This window comes from Magallana gigas, chromosome 4 (assembly GCF_963853765.1).
Source record: "Magallana gigas chromosome 4, xbMagGiga1.1, whole genome shotgun sequence".
NCBI lineage: Eukaryota > Metazoa > Mollusca > Bivalvia > Ostreida > Ostreidae > Magallana > Magallana gigas.
The window spans coordinates 49,868,455-49,896,021 of NC_088856.1; the positions used below are offsets into that span (position 1 = coordinate 49,868,455).

The 27,567-nt window shown below is 32.6% G+C and overlaps 2 protein-coding genes across 2 annotated transcripts in view; both read right to left on the reverse strand.

Moving 5' to 3' along the window:
• Nucleotides 1–27,567, reverse strand: part of LOC105340959 (uncharacterized) — a 131,425-nt gene that overhangs the window by 18,743 nt on the left and 85,115 nt on the right. The gene's annotated exons all lie outside the window — the stretch shown is intronic.
• On the reverse strand, nucleotides 9,597–12,089 carry LOC109619216 (uncharacterized). The gene is made up of 2 exons (XM_020068803.3): nucleotides 11,826–12,089; nucleotides 9,597–10,999 (listed from the first exon to the last, which is right to left on the reverse strand). The coding sequence occupies exon 2, from the start codon at nucleotides 10,959–10,961 to the stop codon at nucleotides 9,597–9,599; it is 1,365 nt and encodes a 454-aa protein (XP_019924362.3). The 5' UTR covers nucleotides 10,962–10,999; nucleotides 11,826–12,089.

Sequence of the window (27,567 nt, forward strand, 5' to 3'; positions counted from 1 at the left end):
AAAAAAAACATGTATTGTGCAATCTGTTTTATTTGAAAGATATATGTTTCATTATTTTTCATTAATTATTATCAATATGATGTGTCCAACATTATTGATTCAACAGAAGTGGGCTTTTTCATCAATGTAACATTTAATTATTTTGTTTATTTAATTAAATAAATGTATGCTACTATGAAATAAAATTCACTTAATGCCAGTCTGTATAAAAATACGTCTTCCTAATACGAATACACTCTTAAATATACACCATTATGTTCCGAATATGTATATGTATTTGTTATTTTGATTTGACGATCAATCATTTCAAACTTTAATTAATCTTTATGTAAATTATATGAAACCAACTTTGTTCATTGTCTACAAGCAAAGTGTCGATGTCTATTCCGGATATTGCATTTTCTCCAAGAATGGTCTGTTTCTTGTCCTCTATAGTTGTCACAAAACAATCAGCATGCAAATTATCGCCGCCAGTGTTTGTTTGTTCTTGTTTTATTTTAGAAAATTTCTTCTTGGTGTCGCTGCAAAAGACACTCTATTTTTTCTTAGCTAATCGGCTGTACGATTAAATGAGCTATTTACCGAATTATTTTTTAAACTAATTAAGTTCCATTCCCGTTTTTTCGCCTGGTTTTTGACAGTTGAGCTGTGATTGGAGAATAAAACATTTAAGTTTTTTTCAACATTTCTTCTAAAATGATAACCTCTGCGCTAATAAAATTAATACTTCCCTTCGTTCTAGACCTTTTTGTTTGATTTTGTAAATAGAAAAGCATGTATATAAGTGTAAGCACTTTTTACATGGACTAGACAAGTAAGTGAACCCATTCATGATGAGGTCAGTCACTGTTTACTGTCCAGAGTTTTTGATTGTGGGTGCAAAAAAACGACTAAGTTAATTCAACTTCTTTATTCAACTTGTTTATTAAGGTTTTCCGCTCTCAGCGGATAACCTTACTATTATTCTGAAAATTTTTCAAATTTCTTATTTTTTTTTCTTCTAGACGCCAACTTTGATCCTAAATATCTCGCTCGTTTGTTCACCGATTGTTTTGAAATTTTCAGGACTGATAACATGCCGCGTGATGTTGTCGTTGCATATTTTAGTTGAGGAAAATCCCTATCCGGTTTTGAGTTATTCCCCTTTTAATAAAATTTAACGACTTCTTTTGTCCAGGGGTTAAGCTTTAACGATGACTGGCAGAGTCTCAAAGATGGGCTGGTTTGGAAGCTAATGAATGAATTTGTGCGAGATATATTTTATTTATTATTTAAATGCAAATAAAAGGGGTGGTATAGATGTTGAAACAAAGGTAAGAAAAAAGATCAAAAAAATTCGCGTATTTTCCGTGTTAGGTTTCTACCTGATAAAAATTTGTTATAACATGTATTTTAAAAGTTCTTGGTCTTATCCAGACCTTTCATTCGGTATACCGAAAAAGGGGCTGGCCCTTATAATTAGGGAGTTAGAGGCGTCCAAAGTTTCTTGTCAATAACTTAAAAAGGAATAAATATTTCTAATGCATTATCGAAGCAAAGTTGTAAAGAAATTAGTTTTGAATCCTTCTATAGTATTCAATTTAATGTTTTCGTAATTTATAGTCAGTATTTGCAGAAACAATTGTTGTCAGTTCGGTCCATTTTTTGTGGGGGTGCGCACGTTTATGAGGTTATGAAAAGGCTTCTTGTAATGCACTAACTGATACATGTAGCGTGCAAAAATAATTCCACATAAAATTCCCAAATGTTTTTATACATATGTATATTTTCATTTCATATAGATAAACCTCTTTGACCTTATTTTTGTTGTTTGTTTCATAACTGTGCCCCTGTCTTTATTTAGATGCATTACGAGACTCAGGTAACCGATCGATAGGAGAGTCGCTAGCTGTATTCAGGCCGTCGCGTAGACGACAGTGCATGTGTTTGTAGAGCTGGACGTACACGATTAACGCCCCACTGTGTTATTGTAACAGAGACATTTTGAATTGTTTCAGTACTGTGAGATGTGTTAATAAATGGTTCCAATGCATGGTAATTAAACTCAACTTTTCTACAATACGTATACACGGCCGTCATATAAAGCACAATGTGTATTACTGACATGACAAATGTACGCTGGCAATTTATACGAACGCGGGATTGCTCCCGATAGAACAATTCTTTTAAAGCAAAAAAAAAAATACTGATTTGCGATGGATATAATATAATTATCATCGTGGAGATGATTTTAAAAAGTGAACTTAATATTCGTATACGATAATATTTGAATCCAAAGCCGCTAGTTTTAAGTTAAGGTTATTAGGGATATTAATTATGACTTGCCCCTCGTTTCAGGTTTTTTACTTGCAAAACATCTACAAACGAAAATACCAAACAACATTCAGCAGCAACTTATAAATTATTTATTCCATACACAATTCTAAAGAGGTAATTAAATAAATTTTATAAATGCTTTATACATGTATTCGCTATCTTCCATGGAAAAAAGTGGCATGGAAAAAATGTTGTCCAATGTTCATCAAATACGCTGTAGCCTTAGCAATCGAAAATAATTAACAAACTGTATATTGATAGATTGACATATCAACAAACATTCAGACCCGCAATGTGTTTTCTTACAAGTCTATAAAACGTAGACTCAATGACTGAATTCTTTACCGTTTTCCGTCTGGGTTATTTTGAATCACGTGTGTACGTTATGTGTAGCCATATACATGTAGATGAACACTTAAAGTGTTTAATTTTAAAAAGAAATTGTGTACATGCAGAGCAATGCAATGCTAGGACAATAAAATTCCAACAATGTATATGGTGAGGCCGGTCAGACTGATACTGGTTCTGCTTGTTCTACAAATAGCGAATGTAAGACGAAGTATTTGGGTGTTATATTTTAAACAAATATAAGTATTGCTTTTTCAAAGCTTGCATTACTCAACAAAGTATTTTATTGGAATCATTCTAAGTTACCTTAGCTGCATATATGTACCGCTCGGTCTGTTTCCCGGAAAAATTGACTACCATCCGAAATTTTTCATACAAGGTCTACAGACTTGCAGCTAACATTACCTTTAAAAATACATTTTAGAATTTGCCGCTGTTTATAAATTCATTAAAAAGACCCGCAGAATCAAGTGGTAATATGTCGTTTAATATGGGATTTATGACGTCTATTAATATTGTTTTCATTAAAATTATTTCATTATTTCAAGCTTGTGGGTGGAATGAAATCAGTTTCACACGTTATATGACATACAGATGTCCTCTCCCCACTTTTTCTCGAAGCAACTATTTTAAAAAAATTTACATAAAAAAATTGAATTATCATGGAGTCCCCCCCCCCCCCCCCCCATTTTGGAAGCATGTAAAAAAAAATGGTATGAAAATCACGAAATTATGAGTGAAATTTTGAAAATTTTGGAAAATTCAAAAAAAAAAAATTTTTTTGGCTTGTCAAGATTTGTTGGATGAGTTTGCCCCCCACCCCCCACCCCCCACTTTTAAAAACGATGCTGCGTGCTTGGAAATTAATCATTTCTTTAATAAACAAAACAAACTAACAAACATAACCGATCCAGATAAATATAATTACATGTATCAAAAATAAACTTAAAAAACAAACTACACATTCATCCTTCACCCACATTATTCCCTTTTCGATATTTGTCATCGATGTAGACCCGTGTAACAATCTGTTAAGTATGTGCTTGCACGAAAAAGAACCCCTTGCTGATCTACATTTTCATTAACGCATACAAAGAAAAATTATATTTTGATTTATTTTTGAATTTCTTTTGATGTAAAAAAAAAAGAGAAGAAATTGGTTCTTAGTCTCTCTTTTTGCCTGTTTGTTAGCGGTTAATCCAAGTTCATTTTGAATATCCTTTTGTAATTTAAAAATGCGATGTTAAGTTTTTTCATGCAATATTTCGGATAAAGCAATGAAGAGTTGATTCTTGAAATTTTATTAGACCATAAAATTGTAAAATGCTTGCATTAAAAATTGTGCCCGATTTCTTTCTCTTTTTTTTAAGGTAAAACTTTATTGATTTAAAAAATGATTCTTTGAGACAAACAAATTGACATAATCAATAAGAGTTTGACAATCTCTAACTGCAGGTCTGTAGCTTTTAGTCAGAAAAAGAATCGGATGGACGACCTAGGACACAGATCGTCCATCCGAATTTTTTGAAAATTGCCATTATATTTTCGTACGCGGACGCAAAACTCACCGAGACTAAATGGTTCGTATCTCAAGTTTTAAGTTTTAACTGCTTTGAAAGGTAGTATTGGTTTTCTGATAATTATGATCATGAATAATTAAATAAAAATGGTTAAAATTACAGTAAAATTACCGGCATCGGTCTTCTCCGTGTGCGGATCTAGAAGGGGAAGGGTTCCAGACCCCCCCCCCCCAGCGAAATTTCTTTCAATTACGTGTACATTATAAACTTACCAAATATGCCTCGGATATCCCTTGGCAAACTCAAATAACCGTCTGACTTTTCAACCCCCACCCCGGAAAAAATTTCTGATCCGCGCATGTTCCCCCTCCTCGAAATACAAAATTATTCTTCAAAACCCCTTGTAAAATTTCCAGGATCTCCTCATATATACTTAGAGATTCATTGGCGCTTGCGTTCGATAAAAATGCGTGTAAAACGTTTGCCAATGGTCTTTTTACCTTCGTACCGGGCATAACCACAGTCTCACTCTGTGAATAAAATGTGGCGAATCAAACTAGAGACAACGTGTTAAGATCTGTATTTGCTTATAAATATGTAGTATCATCGTGCAAAATGCACTGTTCAATTATAATTATTTTTTACTTTACTTGTAAAATTCAACATCTGTTTCGTAATTTTTTCTCACAGTTTATTTCTTACATAGTTACTTTTTTATTTTTAGTGATTTACACTTTTCAGACTTAATATGTGATTTCAAAGAGACCGAGTGTCATGTCTCAAGGACTGTTAATCTCTTAAAACAACATTGTGCAATTATCAGATTTTCATTTCTTGGACATCAAAGACTCATTGAGTTTATTTAATTATTTTATATCTGTGAACCTTTCACTCAGCTTACTTATATCATTACCTGTCAATTGCAATTTATACTCATTGTTAAGATTCTTATAAATAGTTATGTACAATTGTCAATGCGCAGTCTGGAATACGGCGGCCAGCCCCGGCCACGTCCGACTCTCCCAGAGTCTTGAGTCCGGAGGCAACTTCTGGCCATATCCGACTTGTTTGTAACATGTCTGTCTGTTAAATTGTTATAATGTTGCCATCTTTGAGTCTCGTCCAATAATGTGGAATCCTGCATCAATTGCCTGTTTATTTCTCTGAAACTGTATACTGGTGGACCTTCGGGAATACGGCAAACCTACCCTTCGTTTAGCTTACGGCCCACAGCGCGCCCCAACCTTTTACATTATACACTTTACGCCAACATTCCCTCACCCGGTTCGTACTGCACACGACCGATGCAGATCCAGACGAATTACCTATCACCGTAAAATGTACCCGCTCACAGAAATATAATACTTTGTTTCTCAGTGTTTACACATCTAATATTGTACTATGGTCAGCTATCAATTTTTTGTAATACGTCACAAGTATGACGCAGCTACGACGGAAAACCTAATCGTTGCTTGCAACGAGCTCATCTCTAGTTCAGTTTATATTTTTACTCTAACCACTTAGAAACAATGGTACATGAGAAACAAAATGTAAACTTGCGTTAGATAGTAATGCCAAGCGTCTTAGTCCCTGCTGATCCTGAGTGTTCGATTGAGACTGCTTAAACGACGACGAAGTATTCGCACTTCAGGAATTAAAAACTGCTCCTTTAGGTTTTATGAAATGAAAGAGCAAAAATCAATAACTCATAGCTACCCTTTATTTTAAACTTGGTCCCTCCCTCCCGGCCACATAATTTTTTTAGCAATAAAGGATTATAATTTCTTACTAGAATGTTCATAATACAATTAACATATTATTATGACGTAATTCGGGGTTTCTGTTACACATTTAGATTCACCACACATAAGATTAAGAAATATCTAACAGTATATCGCGATGAAAAAGTAGGGAGTTGAACTTTGTTAACTTGTAAGGACTGCAATATTATGGCTCTAAAGATATGTCTTAAGATAGATTGACAATCAAAAAGTTTTGTGAACCAGCCATGCCTAATCATACGTAATGTCTAAATTATAATTTAGGCATATCTTTATGCAAACATTTTGAATACATTTAAGAGAATAATAATTGAAATGACAAAGTGTCATAGTCCACAAAATCATCATTCAATAGGGACGTCAATGAAATGGTCTTAATTAAATTCAAATAACAAATAGTTATAGCGGGAACATACACTTTTTTACCGACTGAATACCTGGCACCCGAATGCTTCACTGTTATTTGTTTTATGTCGTATAGCTTACCCTTCGTGAAGAGTTTAACGATGTTATATAAATTTTATGATAAGCATTGACACCGTTCCTTGTTGTGGTTTTTAATTTTTTTTTATCATTATCATTTAAGTAGGAGGAAGCCCCAAACCTTGGTCTTGGCAATATTTTTAGTAAATAATTGTGTAAAAACCTAAAGTAACATTTATTTTTTTCATTCTTATTTTTTTTTATAATTATCACGACTTATTTAGAAATTTGATTACTGGTATAAAGTCAATTTCTCCCGTCCACTGAATTATCCAAAGTATGATCTTATCACTAAGCAATCTGCTGGTCAAACATTGTATCCTTAGCAAGTAGTCACATTTATACGCATAAACGGATAAAAGAGGGGAATCACAAAATTAACTTAATTTTTAGATGGTGAAAAACTCTAAGTATAGTTCCGGTATATGTATTACGTTGTCTGATATCCAGGACATATAACTCTCTCTCATTATACCACTCTTCATGAAAATCCCACCAATTTTAACGCAGTTGGGGGGGGGGGGGTACGTATTTACAAGTATTTGTAGTCAAAGAGAGATAAATTCTGCAATTGCATTATAAAGAATAAGTTATCTAAAGTGCAACGTTCATATTTTAAATTGTCAACATTTGTCATAAAAGAATCAAGCAATCATGACTGATATTGCAGCAGACGTCTTACATGTAAGACTTCAATGAAGATAAAACGTCAAATTTCTTATTGTATCAATATACATTTCTGTTTCTAAGTTAGATCAATCACGAAATGATCAACGCTTCTATGACCGCTGCTAAATAAAACGTTCGTGTAAAGTTTCAGATCTTGATCGTTAGTCAGGTGTATCAATAGGTGCATTGTCACAATTTTAAACCAAGGGGAGAAAATAGTCATGAAATATATTGCATTTCTATATTATTAAATATAAAATCCTATTTACATGTGTTTTTACACCGTGTAACTTCTCCATTGTCATTTGTTTTTAAACATCCAACTGTGTTGAAAGGTAGCAAGGGACAGTTTCGAATAAAGTACCCGTCAACATTTTTGTAAAATTGAGAGTTGCTGTACTTGAAGGCTTATGAGTGTTGCTAAAATCATGAAATGATTTTAAATGATTATCATTAGTTAGAGGGGTGTCTGTTGTTGAAATTGATATGCAGTATGTAGGCCCCTTATGTTAGGTACATGAGAATCAGAAGTAAATGCGAAACCTGCGGCTATGACTGATGTGCTGACTTTACACAGTGAAATTGCAAGTTACAGACGGGAGGTAAAATAACACGAAAAGTAGGTGGATGGGACATAGTAAACTATACACCGGTAATTTTCTGACATGTGATAGTGCAACATACACGCGGTATGGAAGGTCAACCCCCTGCAGGGAATTAGCTGGGGGAGGTCTAAAAAGCTGAAAAATCATAAAAATTTAGCAAAATATGAAGGGGTCAAAATCTCATAAAAACAAGTATGTAGAGAATTTTACAGGTTTTGACTAATAATTTTCTTCAGAAATTGGTGATTGGCCTTATAAAGAGTGAATTAAAGGTATTTGTGCTGAATGGGAACTGAAGAAATTCTAGTTATAGAGTTCCGAAGACATGCATCTCTTGGCTACAATGAATTGTATCAAAAAAAACTGTCCCCTGCCACCTTAATATAACCATGAACATATTTTCCAAATATAACAAGTTAAAAACAATTTGTCGGTGTATTTTATAATTTTTCGACAGTCATTCAAATTTAATACATATGGCAATGTTTTTATCACTCATTGGTGTCTTGTTTATAATTTTAACAATGAAAAATTAATTCATAATATATCAAAACTTTACATACATTGAGACCATAAACTTCTCAGACTTGCATATGTTGACCTCTGACTTCAAAGTAGTTGTAGTAAACATGGCAACCTTAATTAATATATGGAAGGTTTGTTCCTTCTCAGTAACGTTTTAATCGACAAAAACGATATCGGTGACTTTTAATGGATAATGAAGGAAAGATTCAAGATATAACCCTAAAAAATTCTACCGGCCATGAACGTTGAAATCAACGAAGAAGAATTTACATATTCAGCTATGAACGGGCTAGGTATTGTTTTTGCATTGCTCACTGTCTTTATACAAACATGAAACAGAAAAGAAAGCACGTCTTGTTTAATTGATGCTGGTGAGGCACTTAATAATGCAAACATTTCTTCTCAGTGGTAGATTGTTTTTCGTATGGACTATTTGTTAGGAGAAGTTCTAGTCTAATGGGTTAGAACTGTCTGTAATATCAAGAGCCTATTGTGTTGATAAAGTCAATCACAGTTTATAATATATAAAGTTCAATTACATTTTTTTTTCAATATAAACAAGTACATTTAATCAGTAAAAAAGTATATTGTATATAATATTTAATATGTATTTAATATTGTAAAGAAGGAACAAATTAAACACTATTTCATTAATAAGATATAGCAAAATATAAACACTAAGTTTGATGACAACGTTTTTATTAACAAACAATATATACATGTTAGTTTACATACATTGCATAACTCAGATCAAATTCATATGAAGATACAGGCAGTTACGTCGTACATGTACATACGTTTCAAGTTTGTTCTCAGATACCTTAAGATGTAAAATAAGTTGTTTACACGCTAACATATTATAAAAGAAATATAATCCATTCACATACATTCTCACTTTTGTCACTTGAGAACTTTACTGAAATGATATGCATTGTAGCGAACAGTTTGGAGACTTATGAAATGTCGTTGTCTAATATGTACAAAAAAATATTTCTATTAACATTATTTGTAGATAAATAAACAAATATTTGAAATATTATGAACACAATTTGTTTACATGTAATATTGCAATTTCTTCACTTTACCCGTGTAGCACTCAGCCATAAAGAGATTGTCTTTTGTATCCACACATAATCCCCATGGAGTATGCAACTGACAGTTGTGGATATATCGGAGGAAATGTCCGTTTTCATCCAGAATGTGGATACATTCGTTATCATAGCTACTGTCTGCTGCCAGAATCCGACTATAGCTGTCTGTAGTGATTCCGCGTGGACTAAATAATCCCTTGGTAGTTGAGGGAAGACCAATGTAAGTAAACCGGAATATGCCGGCCTGATTGACTACCACTATTGCCCGGGCGTAAAAGTCAGACACACAGATATCAAGGTTCCTATCCTGTTCAATAGTCCACCACACGAATAAAGATGTTGTCCTTTATCATTGTACTGAATACTTTGTTTTTCTGTGGAGCCAGAGTAACGCACAACTTTTGATTGTTTATTATCATTACTGACCATGACAACTAAGAGGTCATCAGAGGCGGTACTACAGACACCGAGAGGTCTCCATCCCTTGAGTCTGATTAATGGCATTATCTTTTTCTTCTTCACAATGTTCACTGTTTTGTCATGGTAATCGGCATAAACTAGATCCCCACTCCTTGTCACTGCCATGGCCCATGGATTGTTCCCTGACTTGGTTTTGATTCTCTGCACTAATTCACCTTGAAGGTTGTAGAGTCTCATAATTTTGTCATCACCACACGTCCATATCTGTTCGTCATCCAGGCAGGACACATTGCGAAGTTTAAATTCTCCATACTCAGTGTTTATATCTGTGATGATCGGTGGTACATTAATGAGCGGTCTCTCTACTGAGGTAAACTCAACATCTGGAGAATCTATGATGCAGCCATTTTCTTCTGTTTTGGTAGATAACGCTGACAAAGAACCAAGCTGTTGATGAAGCTGTTCTTTGTTGATTTTCTGAGGGGTAAAATGAGGGAAAAAAATTGACAATTTCGGAGGCAATCTTCTGAATTTAGCATTCCTGGCTTTGTAGACAGAGACACGGTTGACATCACTGGAATCCAGTAACGTCTTCAGATCAGCAATGCACTGTGTAATTTCAGAAATAGTGAGTGCAATTTCATCTTCCTGTTTAATTATGAGGGCCAGCTGTTTGGAATCCATTTCACTAAGATCAGATTTCAGTTTCTGTATCAAGATGTCTATTTCTCTGTGCAGCTCCTCTCCTTGTTTGTCCATTGCTGCCGTCAATTTCTGTGAGTTTTCAGTTAGATCTGATTTCTGAGATATGTAAATGGATGCAATTTCTTGATATTGAGGAAATATAATTTTTTCTAATTCTTGTAAATCCTTGTGGATGGCGTCCTTTTTGCTGTCAATGTTTTTCATTATTTCAATCAAGTTATGGCCTTGGTGTTTTCCAGAAGATGCACATGTTACACAAAGATGAATGTCACAGTGTTTACAGTAAAGAACACTTATGTTTGAGGAATGTTTTGGACATTTAGGAGTAGATCCTCTCTTTTCAAATGGCAGTACTTTGTGTTCTTTGGATTGATCAGAGAGATGCTCCCCAACACAGGCTTTACACAGATGTTTGTGACAAATGTCACAGTACATAAGAGGACCCGGGGTATCGCAGATATGACACCGTAACACATCCTGAGCCCAACGCTGATCCATGGTCAGACACCGTATCTACATTTCATTAAATCTTGAATCTGGAAAAGAGAACAATATCTGTTGAATTTGTTTTTATCTAGATCAGTGGTATCAGGCGAGGATCCTGATAAAATATATTACGGGATCTAGCATTGCCAAAAATGCTTAATGGGCAAAAGGCCAAACGATCAGAGATGGAGATGGAATATTGAGAGTATTCGGAGAAAAGAAAATGTTAATCTTTCACTTTTTTTCTTAAAAATTCATGAAACTTAATCGCATGAAAAAATGATTATAACAAACCGTGAACCATATCAAAAATCCATAAAACGAAATACGAATTCAAAGCAGAGTAACATAGACCTCCAAAAAGATAGAGGAAGGATCAGGTGCCTAGGTACATGTAAAGTGAGCATCCTCTGATGACCGCCGTGTGCTCTTTGTCGTAATCGGGGAAAACGGAAAAGTCCATAGACAAATAAGTGATTAGGTCTAACAATTAGCGTCAAAAACCGTCAGTCAGCATGAAAAACGTAAGTCAGCATGCAATCCAGTGGTAGATTGTATATTTGCTGACAAGGTCGTTGTATTGACCATAGAACTTTCGAAAAGAATACTTCAAAACCGACTGTTGATAGTCCTGTTTTATAGACTTGTCTGTCAGTAGCTTATCTCGCCTTGGAAACTGTTCATACGAATAGCATGCCTTTGCGTATTGAATTAAATGAGAGACAAAAAATCAATGTTTTTGATACATGCAAATGAACGTTATCCAGCTAGCGTTCGTTTCTAATGACCTTTTTTATGTACTGTTCTGTATAAATTCCAATTAATATGACATACTGAATAATATAATGCAATCATAAGTAAAAAATTTCATCAAACCTGCATAATCCAAGATGGTGATTACTTTGTTTTTTTTATTCTGACCTTCCTGGCATGTGTGATTATCATGTGAATAACTTCCGCACTTCGCCTCATCCCCTCTCAATTTCCGAGATTCAAAAGACTTAATTAGTTCCTGTTTTAGTTTCTCTTATTATAGTATTAATTATTAAAATTCCAACATTTAAAAAAAAAAATTAACAATTTTTTTTTCTCCAAAATTTGCCTAACGCCATGGCTTAGATGCTTGTAAAATGTAATGCCCCTCTCAAAAATTGTGTCAATTATGTCAGGGTTTTTTTTAAATTACCCTTATATTTAAGCTTGTGAAATGACACACGTGTGTTTAAGATTATACTAAAGGAAAATCTTCATGATGATTATGAATATCTTGCCTAATGAACCAACACCTAAACGTACTCTTGTACCGAAATGTTGACTTTGTTTTGGTAATGAGTATTATATCAAAACTATTTTAGAATTCATGGTTTTTTGTTTTTTTAAATTTTATACCATATAATTCGCAGGTCACAATTTTCAGTTCTCCATCCGCAACATTAAGATAACCAAATATATTGTGTTGAGTGATTGGGATTGGTTTGTTTTTTAAACTGTTTGCTTAAAGAGGTTCGATCCTCTGATTTTTGTTAGCCATTTTGGGTCACCTCTAGTCTGGAAATTCGGTGTCATATATGAATTCTACTTGTAAATTCCTTTTTTACAATGCCAAATAAACTATATTGAATAAAATAGTGAAGGAAAAATTCCATATTTAGAGAGCGTAGTAAGGGACTATATTTTGTGGCGGAGGATTTTTAAGAAGAAAATGAACATTTTTCATAACTCGGTTGTTTTAGAGTACTGTAATTTTAGCTTTCTTATTTTCCGTGCAGACCAAATTTTCAGATAGTTTTTGCATTTGGATATCTTCGTGTTGTTTCAAAAAACATATTTCAACAATATTTCAATATTTTTATCGACATATATTGGCATGTTTAAGTGATATTTCATAAAAGTAAAGAAAAAACCAACTCCAATTTCCCCTAAAATTAACTTATTTCATGCCATATCTCAAAATTTACATCATAGACACATACTTTTGGTTTTATTTTCTGAATATTTAAGTTTCTTTTGACAAATCTGTCATAATTTTAGAAAAAGTTTGAGACTTTTAAATTATTTAATTGCATGTTGAATCGTTCATGAATAAAAATAGTATTTTTTCAGTGCAAAATATCAATAAGGGGAAGAAATTGCAAACTTTTTCGTTATGATAATTTTAATTTTATTAATTCTAAAAAATGTTAATTTGTATTTGATACCATGGTTCATTTCGATAAAAAATTATAGAGGGAAAAGCGATTTATGTGCAATTTGCACGTTCAGTGCAGAAAGGTCATAATAAATACACCGTAGCACAGAAAGGAGCATATAGACCCCAACATTTTATTTTGAATTTTGGTTTAGACATGTGTGTAGATGTTAAAAATATACTTTAGAAAAAAACTTAGAGACTTTTGATCGCAGGATCCAACGTCCTTAAAGCAAATGGTAGGACAGTTTCGGTCTTATAATACACTTATCGTTAAAACGGAGTGAACTACTTTGCAATAGGTTTCTCATTGTGGTCAGTATAATTCTCACAATGAGATATTATCTTCCATGACTTGCTACTTTTTTATTAAGACCTATCTTTAACTCTTTTATAACGATTAATTTCCTTTTTTCACTTAGGATCAGTATTTTTAATCTTTAAAATAATTTTGTCGAGGCTGGAATAATGGTTAAATTCAACGTAACTCGCGTTACCGCTATTACTTGCACATTTAAAGAATCATTTTTCTTTAATCAGGAAAGGAATAAATATGCATTAAATGACCTGTCTAAACCTAGATCTTCTAGACATTCTGTCACAAGATTGCGACTTGATTTGTTTAAGAACTGCGAACGATCGCATTGTCTAGCCGCCTTACTAAAAGACATTTCTGATAATCTTCTAATTAATTTTTTTTCCTAGAAATTTGATTACAAATTTTATATTGATATAAATTGATTACGATTTGATTATACTTTTTAGTAGAAAACTAAGTTTTTTGAAAATCTGACAGAAATACCGAACTATTTGGATGTAAAATGTAGGCGGAAAACTGGCGTCAGCGTTGGCAGTTCTTGTTTATATCACTCGATTTGGCTGTAAATCGTCAAAGATTAGTGAATAAAGTATCGGGCTTGTCAATAGCAGAACCGCAACTTCAACTTCACCTGGGCCTTTTGAAAGGTGACAGCATCTTTATCAATTTTATCAATTATTTTTTTTAAATCGTTTAGCAGATATAAAGGCTATTGTTTTATAATCAGTTTATGTTAAACTTGACGGCCAATGATTTTTTAAAATTTGTTTTTATCTCCTTTTTTAAGAAGAGGGTAATAAGGAAATGCATTATAAAAAAAACCCAAAGATTTTTTTGATTTTAAAAAACGGATAATAATACTTCATAAAATAAAGAGCAAATATAAATCCAAATACACTAGACTTTGTTTATGTTAAAATTGACGGCCAATGATTTTTTAAAATTTGTTTTATCTCCTTTTTTAAGAAGAGGGTAATAAGGAAATGCATTATAAAAAAAACCCCAAGATTATTTCAATTTTTAAAAAACGGATAATAATACTTCTTAAAATAAAGAGCAAATATAATTCCAAATACACTAGACTTTGACCCGTGCGTGCACGGGTTGACATTGCATATGATATTGGACGTTTCAGAAATAGATACATCGATACACCGTATTGCTGACATTTACATATTCAAGCTTTAAGCCTACAAAAACGCTATTAATTTCACTACACTCTGCTTAGAAAGAAAAATCTAACAGAAGCTGTGTCTCTACCACATTTAAATACCTTCCATATACCCGTACCTGTAATGTAGCTGAAAATTTAAGAATAGCTCCGAAACAATTTTGGAAAAAATTAATGAAGCTACATTGAAAATAACAGTCAAATTATTCATAACAAACCATTTTGAGGCTGTAAATACCTTTCTTTTTAAAAATTTAATTCACATTAATGAAGAATTCAACACTTTTTCACCAACGTTTTTTTACTCGCTTCGAATTTACACACCATTTTGACATTCGGAACTCTCGGAATTTTTCATATTAAATGCACTGAATTATACATGTAGTTATCTCCCGTATTTCCTTTGATGAACAGAATATATGACAAATTTTTAGTAAAAATTTACACGTATTTGTAATATCGTTCCTGAGTTTGTCCAGACAAATGTCATATTATGGTAACATAAACTAAAAATCCTCCAGTGATTTAGCGTGAATGTAATGCGCATGCGCAAGATTGTAAAATCCAAAAAATCCACATGAATTCCGGATTTTTTAAAGGATTTTTTCTTGATTATTAATTATCGAAGCTTGGTTGAGAAAAAATAAAAACAAATTGGTAATCTTCAAGTACCAATAATGTTTTAAATATATAAAACAAAACACAGTACTCTTCCGATTTCTTGGCATTAAAGCCCAAAAATTCGAGTCTATTATTTTAATACAGTAGTATAGATTTAATGAACTCCTCTGGTATTTCACATATATTTTATACAAATAACAGGTCAAGTTATTTGGTAATCGGCGTGTAGTGTTTCCATAAAAATGAATTCCATCTTGTTCTAATCTAGGGACACTATTTGCTCATTTACCTAAATGTTAGACAAAGATAACTGTTCACTCCAAAGTTTGTATAAGGAGGTGGTTTATTAATGATCAAACCTTGTATTTTTTTCATTCCATTGGTTTTGGTGTTAAGTAGTCTTCTGATACTACACCGTAATCATTTCGTTGACCTATTCTATAAGCGAAGTAAAACCACATAAGAAGTGCATAAATCAGCTTGTCCATTATTGATAGAGCAGGAACCATGCAAGTACACGGCAAGGACACGTGACTCGGGATTCCATGGCATTCGCACATTTCTAAGTTCTATGAAGCTGAGATTGTGAAGATGTGAAAGTACAGTAACATATGGGTTTCACTGACATTTGAACTATGTAATATGTGATCTTTGCCAATTTAATTCACATAATATTTCTATTCAAGGAGTATGACCCTTTCATTTTATTATGTGGAATGGTAAAAGCTAAAAATAAAACAATGTACAAATTTGAAGGTAATGAAGGTCAGAATCAAGCCTGTTTCTGTTATTTCTCAATACACTTATGCAATTAGACCGCTTCAAATGTTCTCCCCGAGACTTATCCAAATTTTCAAACTTTTGTTATCCTACAAATGGCCGTTTTTCAGGCTTAATTTTTATATTGTGAATATCATACAAAAATATAGGTCTTTAAGCGTTTTAGATTTTCAGTCGTTACAGTATTTAGCTCAACTGAACCGAAGGCTTTTGACGTCTTCTTTAAAACCACAGAGTCAAATTTAACCAAACTAAATACAAAGCATTATTTTGAATAGGGGAATAAGTTAAAATAGAAAACACAACCCTTTCAAAAGGTAAAATAATTGCGAAAAAGTTAAAATAGGGTGCGTATCTTTACAATCTTCTTCTCAAGAACCACTGCACCATCAAAGACAATATTTACACCAAAACTTGTGCGTATAATGAAAATTTTAATTGTTAAAACCGTAACCCCCGGATTAAAACTATGGTCCAAAGAGGGGTTCAAAGATTACCAGAAAAGTATAGAGAAAATATTTTGAATTATTTTTCACAAGAATTACAATGCTACAATTTCTGAGATAAATATGCAAGCATCCCTCTATATTGTAGATTCTAAATTCTTAAAATTGTGAGGAATGCTGGGTCCCCAAAAGAGGTTCAAGGTTTAATTAACATAGAAATATATGTGAAAAAAAAGTTTATAAATATATTTACAAGAACTACATTGCCTCAATTACTATGAAGCATTCTTCTATAACGCAGATTCAAAATATTGACCCCCCCCCCTTCCGACCGACTCTACTGGGGTCCTAAAAAAGGTCCAAAGAACATAAAATTATATAGAGAAAATCTTCTGTTCAAACCTTTAGCGCTACAATTATTGAGATTACTATACAAACAACCTCAAATAATTTAGAATCTAATTTGTTAAAATCATAAACCAAAGACTAATACTGGGGCCCAAAGGACAACAACTTATTCGTTTTTTTATATCAGTTTCAATTAAATCATATGATAAATTGTCAACACTTTTCTTGACTTTTCGAAAAAAGTTTATGACTGTTAAAGATACAAAATTAACCAAAAAAAAAAAAATAAAAACAAAATAGCTCACAAATAGCATATCTAGGGGTACCAATATGTTTACTTCAGACAACAATTTTGAAATTTAGATATCATACAAAACAATGCGATCATTGAGGGTGACCTGTAAATGAAATAGTTACTTTTTTGAAGGATCTATCTCCCAATCAAATGTGTCATGTTTTCGACAGTCTGTTTATTCAAATGGAGTATGTTCATATTAAATATGTGAATCTAAAATACATACCGGAAAACAAATTAATTGTAAAATTTTGATCGAAGAAACGCAACATGTAAATGCAAATTCATAAATAGGAATTCATACATAACTAGAGCAGAGCTCGTGGCAAAGCCACGTGTAGGTCTTCCGTTGTTGCTGCGAGTTGAAAATATATGTGATGTGGTGTCAAACGATTATAATTACTAAACTTTCAGTTCTGCTTTTGTTATAAAAACGTGTTGTGATTGAAAGCCTGCATATAAAACGTGTATTGAAAAAGAAAATAAGAAAATATTTTAGAAAATTATTTGTCGCACACAGTTTATGTAATCGTATCAAACATTTTTAAAAAAATGAGATATTTAATGACGAGTTAAATTTGCAGAGGGTAGCAAGCATTGTTGTAAACAGTATGTACTCATGGGTCATGTCAGGAATTGTGGTTTATTTTTTTTTTAAACCGAACCCGTTTACAAAACACGTAACCTTTTCTCTAAGATAATTTCTTTATTAGAATATTTCTAAATTTTTGAAAACAATGTACAATTTAGAATTGTTGCGTGCTGACAAAATTTACAGACCCTGAATCGTACTACTTCACCAAAAAAGCGTGCGACTTACGTGCAAGAAACGTTTCGTGTTAACCGTTTAGCGTTTCGTGTGAATCGTGATATGTTTCGTGTAGACCGTTTTGCGTTTCGGACAAAGCGTGCAGAGTTTCGGACAAAGCGTGTAAATCGTTTCGAGCAAAGCGTGCGAGAACCATGTGAAACGTTCATCAGATTTCATTCGGAACTCTCTGACAATTTGTTTCAAAATGGCGCCCATGTTTTACATTACATGTACTTTAAACTGTTTGTAATTGGCAAAACTCTTTTATAGGTATTTTCATGAAAAAAAATCTAGAGGAAATAATATACTTATCTTTTTACAAAATTGAATTTATTTTTAACAAACAAAAGAAAGGTATATGTATTAAAAGACGACTACTTACAGAGTACATGTATATATAACGTTTTTATACGATGTTTCAGTACTGGTCCAGTCGTTTTACCGGTAACGAATATTTGCCAGTATCGAAAATTTTTAGAAAAATTTCTAGTGGAAGACGAAGTTGAGGTTTTAAAAAATCCTAGCTAGGTACTTATAAAACAGAAATAAATATTCTATCAGTGCGTGAAGTTGTTTGCCATTTGCACGATTATTTACCGAATTGTTTACAAATTAAAAATGTGACCCAGATATGAGCTGCCGGAAGTTCAAAGCAGAAAAAACGAAAGTGTGAAAACAATTAAGCCTAACTATGAAAATAAGTTTGTCATTGATCCCTATTTAGTGGCTGATTAGTAAATATAATTTATTTAAAAAGATACTGCATCATATCAAATAATAATGGAGCTTTGAATGAAATTACGACTTCAAATAGAACCACGTGTAGTTTTCCTAGTTTCGGTTCATTGCGACAGAAGTATTATTTGGCTGCATATATTGATAGATATACGGGAAAAACAAAGGAAAATGGCAACTACTTATCATAAATTACTATTATAAAGTGTTTTTATGAAAATTTAATATTATAAAGTAACGCAAATGAAAATTGTTCAAGTCCAGTTTTAATTTGACGGGAAAACGGTATGATAAAAATAACGATCATATTATTTGTTTAAATGACATATTCCCACAATTGTTTTTCTTCTTCACTAACATGAACCTTTAGTATATTTTTGAAATTAATTCGCCTCAAAATATTCGGTTAGAAGTGATAAAGGGCGCTTAATTCGATACTGGGAAACGAATTCGAAACTAGGAAAATGGAGGGGGTGTTAAAATTACTTCCTCTATATTTTCGGAAGTTTGATACTACAGTTTAGAAGGACAAAGAAACGCGATTTAAACATTAAATAAAAACATTTGGAATTCCGATAATAATAGTTGCATGCACGACGAAACCGCATATACTGATTCGTTACCGGTAAAATGACTGTACAATATTAACATTCGCTATACATAAAAAATATTAAATACAATTAGCAAAACATGATTTCTGTTGGAACAAGCCTTAATCAAGTTTAACTTACACGAGCATGTTTTGATAAGCATGTATTTTTTTTTTATTTACATCAATAACTCTTACTAAGACCATTCGGCTTTGTACAAGCGGCACACATAACCTCGGACATCGGGTGAGACCTGCACCTGGCTGAACCTGTGAATCAAACTATGTGTATTTGTTTTCATTGGATGGTCAAGCGTCTCTTTTTTGTCAATACCAAAGGAAAAGTTATTGACTTCAAGGTAATCGGAATCAGTATTTGATGAAGCACACAATTTAAATGATAGAAAATTTATTAATTATTTGAACAAAATTAAATGTAAACATAGAAAGAAAACATACTGATCATTTCTATGAATTGCGGGAAGTAAGTTCTTTGGAATCCCGATTATAGATATTTTTACAAGTAATTATTTTAATCATTTAAACCACTGTTAACGGAAAACAAGAGGTCTTAGAAGTAATTAACGCACAGGGATTTGTCTACAATGTACACAGTCATGCAATTAATTATTATGGGAATCTTTACGTATGGTACTTAATTCAAATAGATCATGATAATCTATACACTGTACGCCGTTATACATGTACATATAAGGAGCGCCGGTAATATATACGAAGATTGAATCAAAAAATTAAATCATTTTTATTTCTTGTTCTTTTCAATACAATGTTAAATTACTTTGAAAATCCGAAATAGTAATTACAACTTTCTTTTTTGTTTAATCATTTGAATTTTTGCTGAGGTACATGAATATGTACAGAACATATTTATTTACGCGAATGATACGACATAGGAAAAAATTATCGGAAGTTTATATTGATTGATTATAATTTGATTTGATTTTTAAACTACCTTGTACGCTATCGATGCTTAATCAACTGTACAAGTAAAATAAATTTATCTTTTCACCTTAAAACAATATAATAGTTGAAAACATAATAAAATATAGTTGTGTCCGTGCAAAATATGAATTATGAACGCGTGATAAGGTACATGTAGAAGATCACGAACCGACCGCGGATCACTTGTCCACTCGCGCCGGATCTCCTCAGCCATGTGCGATGGATGATCATCATTTAAATGTTTAATATTTAGGGGTTGTTGTTGTTGATTTAAAGCATTATTTGTACCGTTTATAAAATGTTTTACATAAACAAACCAACCATTAATTTATGTCTGACGATGTTTACGATTTGGAGTAATATCGTTCATTAATATTCATTTACACTCAAATTTAATTAAATAAATACAAAATGGACAAACTTTGATAACACAAAATTAAAACAGTTCTTGTATTTACGGCTATATTAACTCAAACACGTTCATATGCATGGAAGTGTACATGTGCGTCTCGGTGTGCGAATCTTGTGTATTTAAAAATAACCGCTATGTAGTGCAGCCGTGGCTGAGATCCTCGGCCGTGGGCGAACGATAGATTACGTAAAGGTACAACGCACAGACCCGCACAGCTCAGAACCCAGGAAGCTTTGCAAAGATTGCAGTATAATGACCTTACTCTATCAAATAGAAGTTATTTATTTTAAACTTAAAAACCACAATTGATCTAAGTCTATTATTGCTTTAGATTGAAAATGACATTCCTTTATTAATTAACTGAACGATTTCTTAATTGACACCCAATCGTTTAATCTAGAAAAAAATTATGTGTAATCAAAACGAAAACAATTCTTGAGTTTGCGGATAAATAAACTCATATATGAGAGACGCAACTCTCGTGTATTAGATAACCGCTGACCGCTAGGTAGTCCAGCCGCGACCATGGTGACCGATTTTCTCGGCCGCAGGCGAGGGAGAGCTTACATAATGATACACACACAGCTCTGATTCAAGGTAGATTTTAAATGCATGGAGTTAATAACTAAAATGTAATGCATAAAATTTTCTAAATTCCATATTATTCCACTAAAAAAACATTCTTATGAATTAATGCCGTTTGTATAAACCAGCATACTTTCTGCGGTAACTTTATGCCAGTTGTACGCGCAAAGACTTTCGTTAACTTGTCAAATGAAAACAGGTACATGTTAACATATAAAGCTTTTTACACTCATACTACACAAATCTCATACAAAATAACATTGTAACGTCCTTTATAAGATCCCAACAAACAACGTTTCCAGCGACAGCCATATCAAAATCCTAACCGTTTATTAGTTCTTAAGCAAAATATTTTAGGGGCCATTGGCCCTTTTTTTAAGGGGCCAGCCCTTTTTTATTGGTGTCAAATGAAAGCCCTTGATATTTTGCACAACTTTTATTCTACATGTCTTAACAAAATATTTTTCGTTTAAAAGATGTAAAGGAAAACATGTCTAAATTTTTGCACTTTTTTTAATCCAGTTTTTTTACCCCTACCTTTTCCTAAATAAAAAAACGTAATCTAAAAACAAAAGCAGATGTGCAAAACTACAATGTCTCTGTTATTGTAATTCGTTGGATTCTCTTTCCCTGCTATCATAGTCTCGGAGCCTTTGTCTGGAAACAAAAGGCCCTAAGAAAATTTAAAAGGGGAATAACTCTTTAACGGAAAGGGAATTCTAAATGTTATGAATTGCTTAAGATAGTGTTTTGTAAAGTATATTAGCCCTGAAATTTTGAGCAAAAACCGTTCAGAAATGAGCAAGATATGAAGCCTCAAAGTTCGCGTCTAGGAAACAAAAAAAGAAAAAAAAAAAAAAAGAAAAAAAAAAAAGAACTAGAGCGAATCTCGTTGCAAAGCAACGAGTGGGTCTTCCATTAATGTCGAAAGTAAAGCTTGAAGTTCCTGTAAGATGGACAGTTCTTAAACCATAAGAAATAAGTAACTAAGGCAAAAAGAATAACAAATCGAATCATTCTTGGTACGAGTTAACACAATCCGAATGATTCTAAGTACTAATTAACAAACCTTATCGATTTCAAGAACGACTTAGCAAATACAAATCCCAATGTGTAAAAGTACTATTTAACAATCATCGATTTATTTTAGGTACGAGTTAATTTAACTCTGAACATAAAACTATTTTCTTAACCAAGAATGTGGAATCAAAATTTCCGAAAAAAAACAATTTTTAAACCCCTATATCTCCGATTTTAAAACGGATTTCGGTTTTAAATTATGAAAAATAAGCTCTAATTTTTGCTTTATGATTAATATCAAATTATTGCTAAAAAATAAGTCAAAATGAAAAGACTTTAGAGCCCTTTTGGCCCTAAATTTGAGTGGCCAGCCCCTTTTTCTTGATATTAAATGAAAGGTCTCGAAAAAACAAACATATTTTTTTCAACAAGTATTCACGAATTGCTAACCGTTCTAGAGATATCCGAACAACTCTGTTTTAGGGGCCGACCCTTTAACTCTTTACTGGGGCCACCAACAACAATTTTTTTTTTAGATTTCATATCATTAATAATATTATTTTGAGCAACTTTTGTTCTACAATGCTTTTCAAAATATTTCTCTTTTTCTAGATATTAATGATCAAACTTTTTTTACTTCTGGCCCTTGAAACCCCTAATTACGTAACATATGACTTAAATATGGTACTGTATAGATAAACAGCTGTACAATAAACATTTTTGCTTCTATAATTGATAACAAATTATTTTTCAGTAAAGAGTTATTTTAAAAAGACTTTAGAGCCCTCTTGGTCCCTAATTTGAGGGGCCAACCCTTATTTCTTGATATCAAATAAAAGGTCTTGTAAATATAAACACATTTTGTTCAACAAGTGTTCGGAAATTGTTGACCGTTCTAAAGATATCTGAACAAATGTGTTTTAGGGACCGACCCTTAAAATCCTTACTGGGGCCATCAACAAAAATTATTTAGGTAGCATATTGTTAAAAACATTATTTTAAGCATTTTTTGTTCTACAATGCTTATCAAAATATTTCTCCTTTTCTAGATATTAAAGATCAAAGTTTTGGACTTCTGGCCCCTTGAAACCCCTAATTACGAAATATATGACTTAGGTATGGTATTGTGTAGATAAACAGATGTACAATGAACACTTTTGGTTCTATGATTGATAACAAATTATTTTTCAGTAAAGAGTTATTGCAAAAATACTTTCGCGCCCTTTTGGCCCCTAATTTGAGGGCCCAGCCCCTTTTTCTTGAATCAAACAAAAGTCCTAGTTAATCTAAACAACTTTTGCATTACATGTCTTAACAAAATATTTACACATTAAAACATAGGGCCGAAAATGTGCGAAAATTTCGTAAAAAAATTGGTGGGAATTTTTGACCTCGGGCGAGCTTCGCCGCCTTGCGCATTTTTCAAAATATCAAATAAATAGGATCATCTACAGACATTCATCTACTATCCCTGAAATTTTCACGTTTCTATCGCAATTAGTTTTTGAGAAGTTACGTGGACAAAATGGTCCTTAAAAATTCACTTAATTCTCAAAATCTCAAACCGGAAGTGACGTCATCAGCCAGACATTTTATAATATTAAGTACTTTTGATGCTCCACACGTCCTGTAATTTTCATGCAAATCGGTCAAGTAGTTCACGAGAAATAGCGTTCGAAAAAAGTCAGAAAAAAAAAATATAAAAAACTAGAGCAAAGCTCGTTGCAAAGCAACGAGTCGGTCTTCCGTTAATGTCAAGAGAAAAGCTAGTAGTATCTGTAAGAAGCAGAGTTCTTAAGCCAAGAACAAGAGTAACTAAAACAATTTAGTATAAAATCGAATAATTCTTGGTACGACTTAACAAAAACTTTTTCGATTTCAAGAATATCTTAACAAAATAAACCCGAATGAGTTTATTTTGTACGACTTGACACGATTATTTTTGGCACGAATTAATTTTTCATTTAACTTCACGCTTTCTTTCAAATCAAGAACGCGGAATCAAAATTTCCGGAAAAATCAAATTTTAAACCCGAACTTCTCTGTAGTGCATGGCCCGATTTGAAAACGAATTTCAGTGTTAGATTAAACTTACAAAGTCCTTTGCTTTTGCTAAATGAAAAATACAAATTATCGCTTAGAAAAAAGTTATCATAAAAAGACTTACTAGCCCTTTTAGCCCCTAATTTTAGGGGCCAGCCCTTTTTTCTTTATATCAAATAAAGGTCTCGCAAATGTAAACATATTTTGTTCACATGTATTCACGAATTGTTAAACGTTTTCGAAATATCTGAACAGCTGTGTTTTAGGGGCCGACCCTTTAACTCCTTATCGGGGCGACCAACAAAATTTTTTTAGTTGCCATATTGTTAAGAACATTATTCTTAACATTTTGTGCTCTACATTGCATTTCAAAATATTTCTCCTTTTTCAGATATTAATAGTCAAAGTTTTGAACTTCTGGCCCCTTGAAACCCCTAATTACGTAATATATTACTTTGCTATGGTACTGTAAAGATAAACAGCTGTACGGTGAACATTTTTGCTTCTATAATTAGTAACAAATTTTTGTTCAGTAAAGAGTTATTGTAAGACGATTTTAGAGCCCTCTTGGCCCCTAATTTGAGGGACCAGCCCCTTTTTCTTGATATCAAATTAAAGGTCTTGCAAATATAAACATATTTTGTTCACCAAGTGTTCACAAAGAGTTAACCGTTCTCGAGATATCTGTACAAATGTGTTTAAGGGGCCAACCCTTAAACTCCTTAATGGGGCCATCAACAAAAAAATTTTAGGTGGCATATTGTACAGAACATTATTTTGAGCAACTTTTGTTCAACATTGCTTTTCAAAATGTTTCTCCGTTTTCCGATATAATGATCAAAGTTTTGAACTTCTGGCCCCTTGAAACCACTAATTACGTAATATATGACTTAGCTATGGTACTGTATAGATAAACGGTTGTACAATAAACATTTTTGCTTCTAAGATTAATAACAAATTATTGTTCAGTAAAAAGTTATTGTAAGAAGACTTTAGAGCCCCCTTGGCCCCTAATTTGAGGGGCCAGCCCCTTTTCCTTAAATCAAATTAAAGGTCTTGCAAAAATAAACATCTTTTGCTTTACATTATTTAACAAAATGTGTATACATCAAAAGATATTTCAGAAAATGTTCAAAAATTTTGTGGAAAAATTTGGTTCTTATTTTCAGGTTCAGGCGAGCTTCGAAGCCTTGCACAATTTTCATAAGTAAAGGCAATGGGGTACATCTACATACATTTATCTACAATCCCTGAAAATTTCAGGCTTCTTTCTTGATTAGTTTCGGAGAAGATGCGTGGACAAAATGACCCTTAAAAATTTACAAAATCGTCAGTTTCTGAAACCGGAAGTGACGTCATACGTTCAAATTTAAACAACCTCGAGTATTTACGATACCATATAAGTTCTGAAAATTTCGTGGTAATCGGTTGAATAGTTTTTTAGATATAGGCCTCAAGAAAAGTCAGAGGAAGAATAGTAATAATGAACTAGAGCAAAGCTCGTTGCAAAGCAACGAGTGGGTCTTCCAGTGGTGTCGAGAGTAAAGCTAGAAGTTCCTGTAAGAAGCAGAGTTCTAAAACCAACTACAAGGGAAAATTAAAAAAAATAATTTTAAGATATCGAATAATTCTTTGTACAACTTAACTATATCTGAATGATTTCAAGAACGAATTAACAAAATCTTTTACAATTTCTAGAACGACTTGATAAAAAAAATCCCGAATGTGTTCAAGAACGAATTTACAATTTCCGAATTATTTTAGGTACGAGTTGATTTGACTTTGAACATAACACTATTTTCTTAACCAAGTACGTGGAATCAAAATTTCCGGAAAACTCAATTTTTTAATCCCAATATTTCTGTTATGCATCGTCCTATTTTAAAGCGGATTTCAGTTTAAAATTAAGCTTAATAAAGGCTTCTTCGTTGATTTATGATTAATATCAAATTATTGGTTAGAAAAGAGTTTTATAAAAAGACTTAATAGCCCTTTTGGTCCCCTAATTTGAGGGGTCAGCCCCTTTTTTATATCAAATTAAAGGTCTCGCTAATATAAATATATTTTGTTCTACAAGTAATCATGAATTATAAACCGTTATCGAGATATCTAAACAACAATGTTTTAGGGGCCGACCCTATAACCCCTTACCGGGACCACTAAGAACAAAATGTTCGGTATCATATTGTTAAGAACATTATTTTGAACAACTGTTGTTCTACATTGTTTTTCAAAATAGTTCTCCTTTTTCAAATATTAATGATCCAAGTTTTGAATTCTGGCCCCTTGAAACCCCTTATTGCGTAATATATGACTTAGGTATGGTAATGTATAGATGAACAGCCGTACAATTAACATTTTTGCTTCTATAATTAATAACAAATCATGATTCAGTAAAGAGTTATTATAAGAAGATTTTAGACCCCTCTTGACCCATGATTTGAGGGGCCAGCCCCTTTTTCTTGATATCAAATTAAAGGTCTCGCAAATATAAACATATTTTGTTCAACAATTGTATACAAAATGTTAACCGTTCTTAAGATATCTGTACAAATGTTTTTCAGGGGCCGGCCCTTTATTTCCTAAATGGGGTCACAAACAAAAATATTTAAGGTAGCATATTGTACAGAACATTTTTTGAGCAACTTTTGTTCTACAATGCTTTTCAAAATATTTTTCCTTTTTCAGATATTAATCAAAGTTTTGAATTTCTGGCCCCTTGAAACCCCTAATTACGTAACATATGACTTAAGTATGATACTGTATAGATAAACAGCTGTACAATAAACATTTTTGCTTCTATAATTGATAACAAATTATTATTCAGTAAAGCGTTGTGGTAAGAAGACTTTACAACCCCCTTGGCCCCTAATTTGAGGGGCCATCCCCTTTTTCTTGATATAAAATGAAAGCTCGTGGAAATTAAAACAACTCTTGTATTACATGTTTTTACAAAATATTTATACATCAAAAGGTATAACGGAAAATGTGCAAACATTTCGTGAACAAATTTGATGCTAATTTTCAGGTTCAGGCGAGCTTTAAGGGCTTGAGCAATTTTCATAATTGAAAGCATGGGGGTACATCTACAGACATTCATCTACAATCCCTGAAAATTTCAAGCTTCTATCTTGATTAGTTTCGGAGGAGATGCGTGGACAAAATGACCCTTAAAAATTTATAAAATCGTCAATATCTGAAACCGGAAGTGACGTTTACAAAATTTTTTACTAAAAACATTTATCCCCTCCGATGTCCTATAAGTCCGGAAAATTTCGTGCAAATCGGGCGA